Here is a 15,753-nt window from a genome sequence, read left to right as displayed (position 1 = left end):
AAAGATAAACGAATGGTGTACAGACACTTTTAAGTATAATCCAGATTTCACCATAAAGGTCTCAAAACGTAACTATTTTTTATCCTAGGCGAGGAGACAAAATTCAAAGACCACCCATAACGAGCCCGCCATTTCCTCACCAATTCGCGGTGATGTGTTATAATATGTGTACACATGTACTTTCTAGGCATCAAGGGCTTTCAAAATGAGGAATAATGGCATACTATAAAACGTTACAAACCGAACAAAAATATACACAATATATTACAGTTAGGTTTAACTAAGCTTCGTTTGACTTCAGTAAATCTCACACATTTCGTACACTTTGTTTTTAAACAGATATGAACAATGTTAGCTAAACACGAGTATCTGTACCGATAATTACATGCATTACTTTGATATACAAATAATGTTTTTTAATCGATTACAGATTGCATAGATGCTAATAATAGAAACTGGATATTATTTATATTTGGAAACGTAACTGATTAAGTCACATATCAATTTTGTATTTGGGTGTGTATTACACATACTTAGATGCAACTAATTGTGTAAAGCTTAACACTGTGACTAATTTCGTTAGTTAAGCCATAACAGTATTTTTTGTAAGTCATTAAAATACAGTGCATATATTATTGTATGTTGCTACACTGATATGCTGCTTTTTAAAGATTGTTATCGCCATTCTTATGATTGCGATACCATATCGATCAGGAGCAATATTGGGCTTATTACATTATCAATATCAAATGGGTATAGTTTAATTCTTGGTTAAAACATGTTCGCTTCTTTTTCTTGTTGCATTAGTAACAGAGATGTTTACTTATTACAAGCATATTACATTTTGCACACGCACGCATGCACACACACTCAATTAAAAACATGTTCTTTATACGGTTATACACATGATTTAATTGTAGTTCAGGTAAATCTAATATCTCCCTTTTCACATTATATAATTACGTTTTATGGGATTTTTGTCTCCTTTCCCGAGTGCATTCACCAACGCAGGCTGATGCACAAATTAAATTATTGATTTTGTTCCGATGCAAGATTCGCATTGGTCACCACTTAAACACATTTGTTAGAGATCGACAACTTTCTGAACACGTGTGCATTTGCCAAGACGTATAGTGGACGAAACTCCATATATATTCTAATAGCTGAGTTAAAATATGGTTTTGTTGTAAGAACCTTTTATTGTATTGTTTTATGAAATATGTGTTTATCAATCTAATATGAATTTAATTAATATTTCCTCGTATCATTTTTTTTTTCGGTTTGTAACAAGTGTCGTGATCGTCTTTGTATAGTTGTTGTCGCCCTGTGACTTAGATTTGTCGAGGTCAATAAAAAGGGATAAAACTCAATATGGACTTTGTGTGCCACAACCCACACCTACCGCACATGCATTACTGTGTACACATATGTAAAGCGAACACGCCCCCTTTTTTCACAGAGTATAGGAAGCCTAACAGTTAAACAAATATTAACATAGGTCATGTGTATTTACATCTAACCAATTCAAAGAAAACGCCGACATTAGCTGTTGTTCCTTTTGAACGCGGATGATACTATTTGGGTTACTAAAGAATAAAATACTCATACATGGGCTAACACATGCTGACAATTGCATAATTAAAATGATTGATGGCATAAAAAAAATCATATTTAGCGTTTATAAATAAGTTGCGTGTTCTATTCAGGCTTTTAATTAATTATGACATTCCCTTATCCCGTTCATTCATCAGTATGTAATTAATGGGCAACAACTTTTTACAAATCACTAGTTTTTAAACGAGCAGTTGTTCCCCTTCAAACTATGATTACCAAGCAGTTAAATACCAGTTTTTGTTTGTGCTTAAACGGTTATAGAAGAGCAGATTTAAAATGTATTACTGTATATTAATAATTTACGTGAACACGTTTAAAACCTATTACAATATTATATGAAGCTTCTACATTATACTGGCATCCATAAACAGATTAACACTGCGTTTAATAACAAAATACATGTTATAAACGGCTACATTTAACACATCGCTGGGAATAGGGAACTATTCGTTACCGCTAAGCACCAATGTTACAAGAATTATTGCATAGTGACAAAATGAGCGCGTACTACCTTCCAAAAACGAGACTTCACCAGCGTGTATAGATAAATGGTCAAACATTTGTTTTAATAAATTTACAGTTGTTTCAATATAGAGATGTACATATAATTATACTTTTTATGAAACTGCAAGCATGTCAATCAGTTAATAACATAATTATTTTCTGAATGAAATCTGTTAAACATTCTTAATATGCATTCCTTTTTACTAGGACATTTAAACGCAAATGGGTCTCTAAACATAGTATTCGTTTTGATAAAATCGTTTATTTATAATTGTAAAATGAACACATCTAGACCCACTGTACATGCTGCAAAACTCGTACCTGTCCTTGCACTGTCATGTACTAAATTAAATTAATTATTTAAATTAATCGTGTTAAGCAAAGAATGGGAACTAATGTTATCTCTTCTCCAGAATGTGTGGTATAGGACTCAAAAAGTATTGTTTCGTTCACTGCACAAATGTTTATGTTGTTTTAAAAGATTTTCACTGTTAAATGTATAAAATCGCTATAAATGCATGTATATCATGTAACACGCAGTTTTCTTTCGAAACATTCAAATCACACTTTCATAACCGCGTCATGCGAAAATGGGTCTTATGGCGTTTCGGTCGGAGTAGCTCAAGCCCAGCCTGTGCATTTTCGTAGTCTTATCAAAGGCAAACTTTCCGCTATGAAATCACTCAAGGTTTTATGGTCTCATTTTGTATCTTCTGACCAGACTGAAAAATGCGCAGGCTGGGTGGGCTATAGCTATGATGGGCGTATATGGCATAAGACTCACTTTCGCATGACGCAGATTATTTTAAATCTTATTGCAAGTTGTAAATGTTAAATGTTAGCACAATGCATTTCGAAATAAAATTGAATTCAAAAAAGCAAACACAGCACACTGACAAATAAGGGTAGCCTATTCTGGCTTTCAGGCACGATTTTCAGACGTGCTGAACGAGTACGACACACATTTGTGGTTAGAGAATTAAACGATGATCCTCTTAACGTGACACTATACTATTTCGGTAGTGTGTTTTCTCATCTTGAAAGCAAAACTCCATGCGACTATGACGTCGTATTTTTATTATGAAAAAATATACACTTACGCGAGACGTATTATTTGCAAAAACTCCTATGAAGCCATTGCAAACTTCTATTAATAACCAACCAATCAGTCTTTACATATCCAGAAGCCGGTGTCTTATGAATGCAATGTTGTACAGATTTGACCTCTAACTGAAGTCAACAAAGGAAACGTAGCACCTAGTTGACCCTTTCCTTGTGCGAATGCAGGTTGAGTGTAATGTATGTTTACTTTCTTATCTCACTACGTAAGTTTATCCGTCGCTTGGTTTGAGTCTAACAAAGAATGAACCACAGCATAACCATAATAATAAATGTATTCGTATTAACCAGCACTGTAGTAAATTTCAAGCAAATCACATTAAAACTTGAGCTACGCTGGCCAGAAGACCATAAGACCCATTTTCGCACGACGCGGCTATGAGTGATTCAAACGTTTGGAAAGACAACTGCGTGTTCAAGCAAACCATAATAATTTTCGTTATACTATTTTCGCAATTTAATTTACAAAAATTGTTTAAATTGAAATTGTTGTTGTTGTTGTCACTTGTAAGTCGTTTGTTCACCGCATGAAATTATGTGTTATGCGAATATGGATAATTTATTTCCGATTGTCACGATTTGTCTTAATTAAAAGCGTATTACGTATCATTATGAAACATTATGAATTAGAGTTTATATGCATATTACAATAAAACATGTTCCTTTTAACACTTGTTTTGCTTAACATTATGAAATAATGGTTTAATTGATCACCTAGTAAAATGGTATTGAGCTTTTCCATTTTCCTCCCTTTGATCAGAAAAGGAATCGGCTGTGTGTGTGTTTATAATCCTTTTAAAAACACACACCGTATCAACCTCTATTATTTAAATCAAGCTATCATTAGTTGATATAATGGAATGGCGTTGTTTGTACCGGGGTGATAAGTGGGGTTTTCTAAACTCGAGTGACTTCCGGGATCAGTCTATTGCGAAACTTTCTCTTTCATATCATATCCCCCGCCCCCTCCCGCTGTACTACCAGAAATCAGTCAAGCGCTTACGAAGAGGTTACGCAAAGGTCGTCTATTAATAGCCTCAGATTTGGAATAAACTGTGCTGCGGAAAAATACCACTTGCCTGAGGTAGCACGTAGTGGACTATTTTAATCATTCATAAACTTACTCTTCCGCGACACGTAAAGCTAAAAAATTGTGTTTTACTTTTTATATAAATGATCCTTTCAACATTATTTCAATTTACACGATATTTATATAATGTTTCAATTTGTAAAAGATTGTAGTTCAAGAATTAAAACAACACTGCGAATTATTTGTCGGCGCGTATGCAGGCTGCAGGCAGTGATCAGGTTAAGGGTTATGATCGAAACTGGCTTGCAAAACTTGCTCTTAACCTAAGTTGTTCACAAGCGAACAACTAAACACCAAACTGTCTTGTACATTATAGAAAACATTATTCTAAATTCCAAAGTTTTGGTGAGTAATTCCTTCCTGAACTGTGTAGATACCATGTTGACATTGATTTGTTACGAAAAGAGTTTATTATGAACTTTCCATTATCTAAACATTTAAAAAAACAACATTTTTATAGAGACTATGTTATTATGAATATCAATACATAGGTTAAAAATCTGAACTTATAAATGTGAACTACTTCGGGCCCTATTGCTTTCGGTTACAAATGGTGCACTACAATATGTTATTTATATTTGTAAGCAGTGTATAATAGTTGTACATGTATATTAATACGATATATAACATAAATTGGTGCAATATCTTAAATGATGGTTGGCAGCAAGGTTATGGCGTATTTATTGATGCAAACGTGGGTACTATTGCAAGTGAAGCTGGAAACCGTTTGCGGCGAAACCAATTTATTTATATATTTTTCGAATAGGGCATATCAGAGAGATTTATAATGCTCAAACTTTTCCTGCTTCAATTATTTTTGAGAAATTATGTTTCAAAAGACCTGCGACTAGAAATTGGTATTTTTATGGTTTTTTGATGAGAGACAACAACCCTTTTGTGCTTATGATTTTCTTTATTCCACTTAATACACTTCATTTGCTATCATGAGTGCATATATAAAGCATTAAGTATTGACTGGTGGCAAATTGGAATGTCTGAGAAACCTTAATTAAATTTTTCTTAGACGTTGATTTTGAATTTAGTATGAAATGGCAAAAGGAAATATGCGAAGAAAAAAACAAAAATTCAACACGTCGCATTTCAGTTATAATATCTTCCGCAGATGTTGTTCAAACACGTCTGTAGTTGTTGGTAGCTTATCTCATCATAAGTCATTTTTATTTGCATAGACGAACACGAGTCACCAAGCGTTACTTCTTTCCAGTATGTCTGCACTGGCACTGTTGGTACATGAAGTTGCTAGGGGTGCGCCCATCCTGAGTGTGACCTTCATCACAGTTCGAATATTCCCACGTTACTTCCGGGTTCCACCAGCCCATTCTTCCGAGGACCTGGTGGTCGCCGTTTTCGAGTTCAAAGTGGGCTGCGTAGCCGTACTGATTGACGCCGTTTTGACCCCGTTGACTGCACCAGCTCAGCCACACACTGGGACAATTGTTGGTTATCATAAAGATCTTTGACTGACCCTCGCGTATGGGTTGGCCCTGACCTTTGACAAAACCACCTGTAATAATATATACTGTATTTGCCATATATGAACCTACTAGCCGTTTTATGAGAAAACTGGCCTTTATGCATTTGCGTAAAGTGTCGTCTCAGATTAGCAAATTCAATCTGCACAGGCTATTCGGGGATGTAAAATTCCGCCTCTACTGGATTTGTGTTAAGAAGGGACACTCTTTAAACGAAAAAAAACTATAAAATATTAAATTGTCGTCCCTGATAAGCCTGTGCAAACTGCACCAGCTAATCTTCGCTGACACTTTTCGCACACGTATTAAGCTCCGTTTTCCCAGAACAAGGCTCATATATGTATTGTCATTGGTGTGAACATAACCACTGAAAAAAAAACGATTGCTATGATTCGCATACATGTAATTTTGCGCTTTGTACTGGGTAAGTTTTGTCTCACTCGCATCTTGCGAGTTATCAATGAAATATGTGAATACTTGAATCCACACAAGAGAGGTCGCAGCGTTGTGAAATGACATTTGTGTTTGTTGTGCGATCGGGATGTCACGGATTCGATCCCAGCTTATGTGCATCCAATTGAAATTTTTCAAACAGACACAGACTATGCGGCCCCGTATGCATAGCGTCTAAAGCAATTCTTACGAATCGTATGAGGATTCTTTTCAGTGGAAATTAGAATGAAAAAATATATATTTTAACGATGTGATCCTACAATAGGTATGAATTTAATATATTTAACATCACCGTTAAAGTACAAAACGCACAGTCAAAAGGGTCAATAATACAAGAAAAAAATATAACACGAATGTGTTAAATTGCCAAATGTCACCCACCAGTGGTGGTGAGTTTGACGCATTTTCCGCATGCCGGACCGCACCAGGTACCACCCGAGGGGTCAAACAGGTTCTGATTGGCTGCCGCCACGAGCCCGTGGCTGCTCCATCGAAACTGAAAGGAATGTTTTGTTAAGTCGAGTGTTTTTCGAATGCCCCAACTGGTGGGTAATTGAGCATTGAAAGATCTTATATAGTAGGGATCTGTCTTTTACTTTGCTGGGTAACGTATCATTAAAAAAACTAATCATACACGCATACATCGGCACTGTTTGTATCAAATAACATTATTATTTTCGTACATATACATCCCGTCAAAGAAATAACAAATATAAATAGAATCAAAACAATATGCTAAATGATATGTAGTAATCAATCAATATCGATGCAGCCTCAAAGATAACGCCATCGTTGTATACGATATTCGCAGGAGTACAATATGCTTATAACATGTGTTGAAAATATATAATACTAGGTTATTGGCGTCGCACTGAAGTGCGGCGACTAGTATGTAATACGTTGTTTTTTTCGCTTATGGGAGGAGAAATTATTTTACGGATGAATGCATATATTTTTGTTGTCAGAATATCTGCATAGTGGTGATTGTTTGTGTAAAGTAGTGTAAATCAGTACTGCATGTGTGCCTATTACATTTACTACAACATTTATTGCCAATAACGCAAAGCTTATTCTTTTAATTTATAACTGATCACAGGGGCTGAGCAAAATAAAAGATCACAGGGACTGGGCAAATACGCGAACCGGTGAAACTTTCTGGTTTTGTATAAAAAAACTTCTTTGTTCCACTATCCTAGCAACCATCTAGTTACTAATAAAGGCGCTATAGAGCTCGAAGCGCGACACGTATTATTAATTGTAATAATGAGTATTGATAAAGGAAGAAGCCGCTTATTAATGAGGAGCACCATCACAGCACCCCAGTCTCATGACTATCAAGTCCTCCTACAGGTTTTTTTTAAAAACCACATATAGAAGGCAGCAGGCCTGACCCGTATCTTGCCAGTGGTATGGACCCGATGGTATGGACCTTTAACCCCGCTCACTATCCAGCGTTTAAACTTCCGGGTTTACATTTAATTCGACTATTAATAGCTTATTAATATCTTAGTTAGAAGGTGATTTTTCAAGCAGTTCCGTAGTGTAGTGGCTACACGCTCGCTTCACTTGTGGGAGGCCCAAAGTTCGAGCCCCAGTAGAATCAAATTATTTTATTTGTGTTCTATGTTAACTTTTTGTTTTGATGTAGACATTTTAGATTAAATAAATATGCTGTTTTATTGTAACCATTTTTTGTTGTTATTATGCCCATGAATTATATGTGTGAAAGGGTGGGGGGGGGGGGTTCGTACACATTAAAACTTTTACAGTGTTTTCATATCAATGAGTACTCAACCCCTATCGTAAATGAGCAACGTAAGAATAAGTTCAGAATCATCTCCCCTTAAAGTTGAGAAACATATGAAATTACGCTCACAACATGAAGCAGATTTTTTAAAACCTACACAGTTCTGTTCCATAAATGAAAACTGCACACGGATGCCAGTAGAAAAAGGAAACCAATGTAAATAAAATGAACTATGGAATATTTGGGGGTTACAACACAAAATCATAGATAATGGTTTTTTGGGGGTTATAACAAAACACCATAGATAATGGTTATTTGGGGGTTTTAACACAAAATCATAGATAATGGTTATACCAGTATCTTTTTCTCTTTTGTTTAAAATAATCGGTCAAAATATTAATATTTACAGTAGAAAAAAAATCGTTCCATGTAACTTCATTGAGTGCCTTTAACTCTGAAATTCCCGAGGCCCTTTGATGCTTTGCATCAATACTTATCTTGTAATGGATTGCTACGCTTATCTCTACCTGCATGTTACTGTTAATGGGCCCGCAGCCGCAGGCGCCCATTCGGCCGTCAGAGTACAGTGTCGTTGAAGCGCATGGCTTGCCGTTGTACTTCCGGGGATTTCCCGTGCACTTCAGTTGCGCCTCCGCCAAAAGCGCACCTGAAACGAAAGTGGTGGTTAATAGAAGTACTTGTGATAGAAAGGCGATATATATTAGCAGAGATTTTGTTAGCTTATCTCATTATAAATCAATGCAATGGCTCAAAGTTTGTGATAGTTGTTTGATTTTGTGTGTGTGAAAGACCATCAGTCAAATAAACAAGGTCACATGGAAATATATCGCTGATGTTTGTTTCTGCAAAATTATTTTCTTTTTAACATCTATATGAATGTGGAAAATTATGCAAAATGTATAAATAGACTGTTAACTGTTGTTTACTTGAATATAATTCATATCAGCCAAGTTTTTCTAAGCACGACGAATTAGTCGACAGACCTAACAATAAATATAATTAAAACGGGTATCCGGGTGTCACGTAATTACACATTGTAAACACACAGTAACAACTAAAGTTCATTTCTATTTTCATCGAGATATATGAATATTTTCTAATACAACGCTTGCTAATGTTCATTAAATTTTTTTACAGCGCGGCGGCCAACATGGCCGCCACGTCAAGTAAACGTGACAACTCTCCGCAGACTGCCACTACTAACTAAAACACTGCACTTTATCCCCAGGTCAATTTACATAAAATTTACTTGTAATTTCCATTGGTCACCAAGGTCCGGGCTTATTACGGATTGGTTACATTGCACCTTGGGAATTGATAGCCCAAACTGTTCGAGTTCTTACATGCTTGTAGAATATTCTAAAACCTCATTACTCGGTGTGACATAAAACTTTATGTTGTGTTTGCCTGTGAATGCCTGTGAATTATTTTATATGGCCTGTACAAATAAGATTTTCTGTTGACCCCTTTCATGTGTACCGTAACAATGATAATGTGAGGTAATAACAATCCTATATGTCAATAGGTTGACCTTTTCCGTTAATCAAATGTCTGTCAGTTATATAATCCCTCAATTTCCTAATCTTAACATATTGTATTAAACTTTTTAATTTATTACCCCACACTATATCATGTTTACTTGCTTATTGACAACCCTTCCAATATTTTAACTAGTCTTTACATGCACGAGATGAACTCTCAAATAGTTTTACCACTTTAAACTTTTAACTTCTGCTTACGTATAAGATAGAAATATTGATGTAAATAACATTTTAACATTTTCTTACATACTAGTAATTATAACAGTTACTAATCAATTACTCAAACATATTATTAAAATATTTCCCTATTATTAAATCTACTCGTATCTGTACTTAAATTTCTATCCTAAGAATAAACAATATGCGTATGCTGTTATGTCACACGGGGTTGATAAGATTAAAAAAAAAGATAAGTTAAAAATTAAATTAAATTGAGGAGTAGATAATGCTAAAACTCATCACTCGTTTATCCGGAGCAGAACATGTATGTTAATGGGCCTTGGCATGTTTCCACCGTTATTAAATATATTGTGCTGAATGTTAACTATGTCAGTTATATACAGTGTGTATGCGTATATAATTTATTTAGACCGTCCATGTATTTATGCAATTACGAAACAACCGAGGAAAGTGTTGTTAAAAAAATTGGCTTTTAATTTAATATTTAGCTAGCATGCCTTTAATACAAAAACATGTGCTAGATAATCAGAATTGTGATTTATCGTACCCCATAATCACGTGAGGTAATCACGTGACAAACAAGATGGCGATGTCCATGCCGATACAGGTATTTTTCGCCGTTTTATATCATGTATTACTTGTCTTTATTGTATAAATGTCGCTCACTTTCCAGCCATATCAGCGAGAAAGTGATAAGAGTTCATTTCGAATTAATATTCGCTCTTTATCTCGACTTTACGTGGTGCGAATTTTCTTACCGTGAGCTGTAATTGTGTAACCAGCTAAAATTGCAGCGAGTAATGTCGAGATAAAAATCGAATGTTAATACGATATAAACGCGTATGACCTGTTTGCCGATATCTGCTCGTCACATAGGACAAACTCATCGAAATTCTTATTAAAAATCCACCATGCAACAACTTAGAAAGGTCCTCACGTTTTTAAATGGTTTGAGAATGATTGTTTCTGTACAGTTTTGGATGAATCGCACTACATTGCCCGATTTTCTTAACATAATGCGAAAAAAACCATATAAACCCTGATCACCCTGTAGATTGATCCAAGAAATTTCAAATCATCCGGGCATGAGCGCCATCTGGAATGTTGCATTGGCTCGTTTATTAATGCATCTCAAAAAAGAGGAGGCGCCCGTGTTTAACGGCCGTAAATACGATAACGTTATTTTCAAAGTAATAAAATGTCACATAAATCATAATAATGCACAACAAATGATCACTTACCGAGGCTCAGTAACAGCGCAGTAAGGTAGACTTTCATCATTCTCGTGAATAACGCCGCGACGCTAATGTAAATGACCCACCGAGTCAGTTGTGTTTATAGTACAGAAAAGGCGAGTGCAATCAGCCGTGGATTTAAACGCAAAAACAAAACAGTAAAACAACACTGACTTGGTAATGTACAATGCGAAGAAAAAAACATCAAAATACATTTATTTTTCATTTAGTTTGAAGTGTCTATATGCGTTTTTCTTGATAGATTACAAGTAAACACAGGCGTGTTATTGATCGCTTTGATTCGCCTATGAAGTAAATATTATTGTACGCTTCGGTGTTGGTACGAATTTCTTGAATCCGGTTTTTTTTCATGTCATGGCTGTCGATCAATTAATGCATATATCTGTATTTCAATTAAAGGCATTTATTTGAACAGGATTTCGACAAGCTTTCTATGAAATGCACACTCCCGCTACGTTAGTTACGCTGTGTTTATTCATCAGAACAAGAGCCACAAACGCTAACGACGCGTTACGACGGTATGTTTATGTACATCACTGTTGCACAGTGGCTCGTTTATGACATCGCTCCATCGTTTTCTGAGTTTATTATATTCAGCGCGTTGATTGGCGTGTTAATTGTTAATGAATAATGACGGGCTATGCTGATTGTTTCTAATACGTTGGTACGATGTGGTACGGTGTCCCCATTCCACAAATCAAAAACAGGATGTTTTCGTAGTATATCATGCACACTTTTGTTATGAATTGTGCACGCACACGGATTAAAATAATAATGAAATAAAACTAACTCGCATTTTAATACATACAATCCAACCAAAACAACCAGAATGCAAACATTAAAATTATATAGTTCGAGATAAAGTATTCTGATTATCGACTTTTTTTTAGCGTTTTTACAGTGGCACATTGGAATATTTGGTGTGTTTATTAAATAGGATGACAGATAAAGCCTGTTTAAGGAAACTCTGCACAGTTTGGAAAATGGCAATTTTCAAAATTATTGCTACAAATTTAAGATACATGCATTATATTCAATTATAACACTACACGCGACTTGTTTTCTATAGACAAAGAAGGAAATCAAGTGTGGGTTATTCTGCAATAATTATGGGCGGAGCTTAATAATTCGAAAATAGTTCCGAATAAATATTGCAGTAAAATGAACGTGCTAAAACCCGCTCTAAAAGAAATGTAATAAATGTAGCATGTTTATAAATGTAATGAAACAACAAATTGTATATTTGGTGATAAGTGGCTTAACCACGCCTACAAAGAATGTTATTTGTTAGGAAACGTAATTAAGAAAACATTTATAGCATGTCAGCTTTTCAGTAGCATCAATAAACGTGACGTCATTTAGTTTCTACGATTTTTGTTTTCAATGAAAGTGACGTCTTTGCAAAATATTTATGAATGAAAACGACGTCATATGTTTTAAAATTATCCCATTTGTATGTACTTACAACCCTTCACTGCCCAACATTGGGAAAATTCTTAACAACTACTGGAATCTGCTTAAGGTAGCGCACCTGTAATGGGCACCTATCCAAATCTAATCTTATCTATTATTTTCTTAATCAGCATCATTTCACTGAACTACATGCAAATTTTTAGGTAGGCTTTCCATGCTTTTTACAAAAATATACTGATTTTTTCAAAACCACCCTCACAGTCGGCTTTTGTCCAGTTTATGTGCACCCCTGGGGTATATGAAAGTTCCAACAGGTGCGGTTAGTGAGAGAGGGAAAGTTGAGGAGACATCAGAATAAACAGACACTTCAGGTACAGGGGAAGCTCTGGGGAGTGTGGAAAAGATACAACGAGCGTTCCATCTCAACTAGTCAGCTGCTGGACTTGTGTTCAGCCATGTACGGACCTGTGTAAATAGTTGTTGTTGCTGTTGTTGTTGTTGTTTGTGTAAATAGTGTTTAAATTTGTTATGAATAAAACGTTTGAATAAAATCATTTTCATAAATAAAATGTTGATAATATTAAGATATAATTATATTGATTACTAATGTATTACTGTCATTTTGTAAACTTTTCTTATTAATTCAATGTATTGACATTATTATACACACTGCGTAACTTTCTATTTTTATAAGTTGTTGTTGTTGTTGTTGTATATAGGTACATAAGTATCTAATAAACCATCAATACAGAAAAGTTTTTCTTATATATTTCTCTTTCTATTCTTCTGTACTGATTACATTTAACATAGATGCTAAAAATGTAACAATAAAAAAGATGGGGCGAGTCGTTATATATTATATACGCAAAAACATAGTTATGTTACTGTGGTAACGCATAATATTAATTGCAAGAGTAGATAAAATTCCAGGTGTAGAAATCTTGAAAATATCATGCAGGATGCGATACAGTATTCCAGTTTCTGTTGAAAGTTCCTGAAAAAGGTGAAAGTTAAAGTAAAGCATTTTAACAAATTTCATCAAACTTCTAATTTGCCAAATCTTAAGATATTTTTTCAATACCCCACCAGTTTTTACCGACTTGAAACACAATAAAATCGAAATTAAATAAAAATCCTACCATATAAGTAATGATGGGGCGAGTCGTTATCTATGTGGGGCGAGTCGTTATAAAATGTGGGGCGAGTCGTTATGGGGCGAGTTGTTAAGGGGGCGAGTCGTTAGTAAACCCACCCAGATTTCCAAATATAGGCATGCAGATGGTGTGTACAGATGCAGAAAAGGTGTTTAAAGTTTAAACTAGATGAACAATGTTTTTTTTTACAGCCATTTATTTTTTATAACTTGTTATCTATGGAAGAGCGCCATGAAATGTGAGTGGTTTCAGGCCACGTAGAAATTTCGTTGGTTAAAAACATAGTGTCATAAAATTCAAAATAGTATCATTTAAGTAATATTTTGAACTTAGATTTTATAGATACACTTTATACAGCAAAACTACCAAGAAATAGACAGATTTACCGTTTACTTTTTTAAATAAAAATACAAATGCAACATGCATGGTTCGTATTTTCAGCAGTAAATCACCCAATTTAGCCATAACGTTGTTTTAATTTTTAAAATTGAAGAATGTGCATAAAAATTGCAACATATTTAACAATAAACATAGATAATCTGCCATATTAAATCACATTACGTTAAAAAAGAAATAAAACGCGTCGCACAAAAGTATACGTCGTCGGCAGGATTCGAACCTACGCGGGAATATCCAAAAAGATTTCTAGTCTATCACCTTACCTGCTAAGCTACGGCACCTTATATTAGGCTCTTCAACCTTCGAAGAAATCGCGGGAAATCATTAGGAGTGCGCTTCCTTAAGTTATCTCTTAATGAGAGTGTGAAACAAGTATACAGTCATAAGCCATAAGTGGCGTTCAAAAGACCCAGAAACTTACAGGATATCTTAGTACATACAAATCTTAATAATAATAAAAATAGAAAAATCCATTTAGTTATGAAGTGCAACAGAAAACGATGCACACATTGTAATTATATTACAGAAACAAATGGTTTTACCAGCTCTACACTGGGTAAACAATTTACTATTAAGAATTATTTTAAATTGTGAATCATCAAGTGTTATTTACTTAATAACATGTAAAAAATGTCTCAAACAATATGTTGGTCAAACTAATCAAAAATGTAGTCAAAGAATGAATAGCCATAAATTTGACATAAAACATTTTTCCGACTGTTTAACAAATGTCTCAGAACATTTTAATTCTGCTGGACATAGCATTGGTGATTTTTCTTTTGTTCCTATTGAAGAAATACAAAATAACTGGAAACGCCTCTTAAATGAATGTTCTTGGATGCAATACATTGCTACTATAGCTCCCCTAGGTATGAATTCTAAAGTTCTCTTCTAATTTTCTAGTTTTTAAGGTAGTTTTTACTGGTTCATTTAACATATTCGCATTCAAACTGCATTTTTCCAGTAATTTTGTATTATAACTGATCCTACTTTAATAATCTAGTTAATTAGATAACATATACATATATGAACTATATGCTTTTTATAATGATGTTATATATTATTTTGGTTATATGTTAATTTTAACGCCAAATAGTATGGAACACTTTGACGTTGTTGCAATTGACGTCATGTAATTGTGACGTCATTTCCTTTATTTTATAACAAAATGTTTACTCCTGATGAAGGTCTAAATTGACCGAAACGTTGAGTGAATATATATTTTAAAAAACAAAGAAGTTGTTTCTCTGTTTTATATAATTTTTTATTGGTCATATGTTTGAATAATTCGATGACGTCACTAAATAGTGAACTTTGTACAAAGAAGGGCGGAGTATTAAAAATATAGTTCACGTCCAAAAGCTTGAACCAAATCAATCAGAATCGTGTTAGAATCGAAATAATAATTTTCTATGATGGTTTATTGTCGAATAACCGACAGTAAGGGGTTCGCACTCGTGATTTAATTTCTACGCATCTATACTCCTTACTGTGGGTTATTCGACAACAAACCATGATAGAAAAATATTATTTCTTAAACAAGCATACGAACACCGATGATTTAGAGAAATATTAAATCACTTATCATTTATGAATAAAATTAAATCGAAATCGGACAAAATAATCAATAATCTGCAACGCTGTTCATTGAACATTAAGCAAAATCATAGCGACCGCCGTTTAAACTTCACCTGAAATCATAGCGTTTAAACTTCACTTGAAATCATAGCGTTTAAACTTCACTTTAAATCCTAGCGCTTACACTTCAC

At 34.4% G+C, this 15,753-nt stretch overlaps 1 protein-coding gene across 1 annotated transcript; it reads right to left on the bottom strand.

Annotated features, from left to right (window-relative positions):
• Nucleotides 1-5,234: 5,234 nt before the first annotated feature.
• Nucleotides 5,235-11,085, bottom strand: LOC127842970 (endoglucanase-like). The gene is made up of 4 exons (XM_052372781.1): nucleotides 11,004-11,085; nucleotides 8,548-8,687; nucleotides 6,655-6,769; nucleotides 5,235-5,852 (listed from the first exon to the last, which is right to left on the bottom strand). The coding sequence occupies exons 1-4, from the start codon at nucleotides 11,041-11,043 to the stop codon at nucleotides 5,539-5,541; spliced, it is 609 nt and encodes a 202-aa protein (XP_052228741.1). The 5' UTR covers nucleotides 11,044-11,085; the 3' UTR covers nucleotides 5,235-5,538.
• Nucleotides 11,086-15,753: the final 4,668 nt, after the last annotated feature.

Source organism: Dreissena polymorpha, chromosome 8, assembly GCF_020536995.1.
Source record: "Dreissena polymorpha isolate Duluth1 chromosome 8, UMN_Dpol_1.0, whole genome shotgun sequence".
Lineage (NCBI taxonomy): Eukaryota > Metazoa > Mollusca > Bivalvia > Myida > Dreissenidae > Dreissena > Dreissena polymorpha.
Note: the sequence above shows the minus strand (reverse complement) of the source record. Positions and strands in the feature narration are given on the sequence as shown.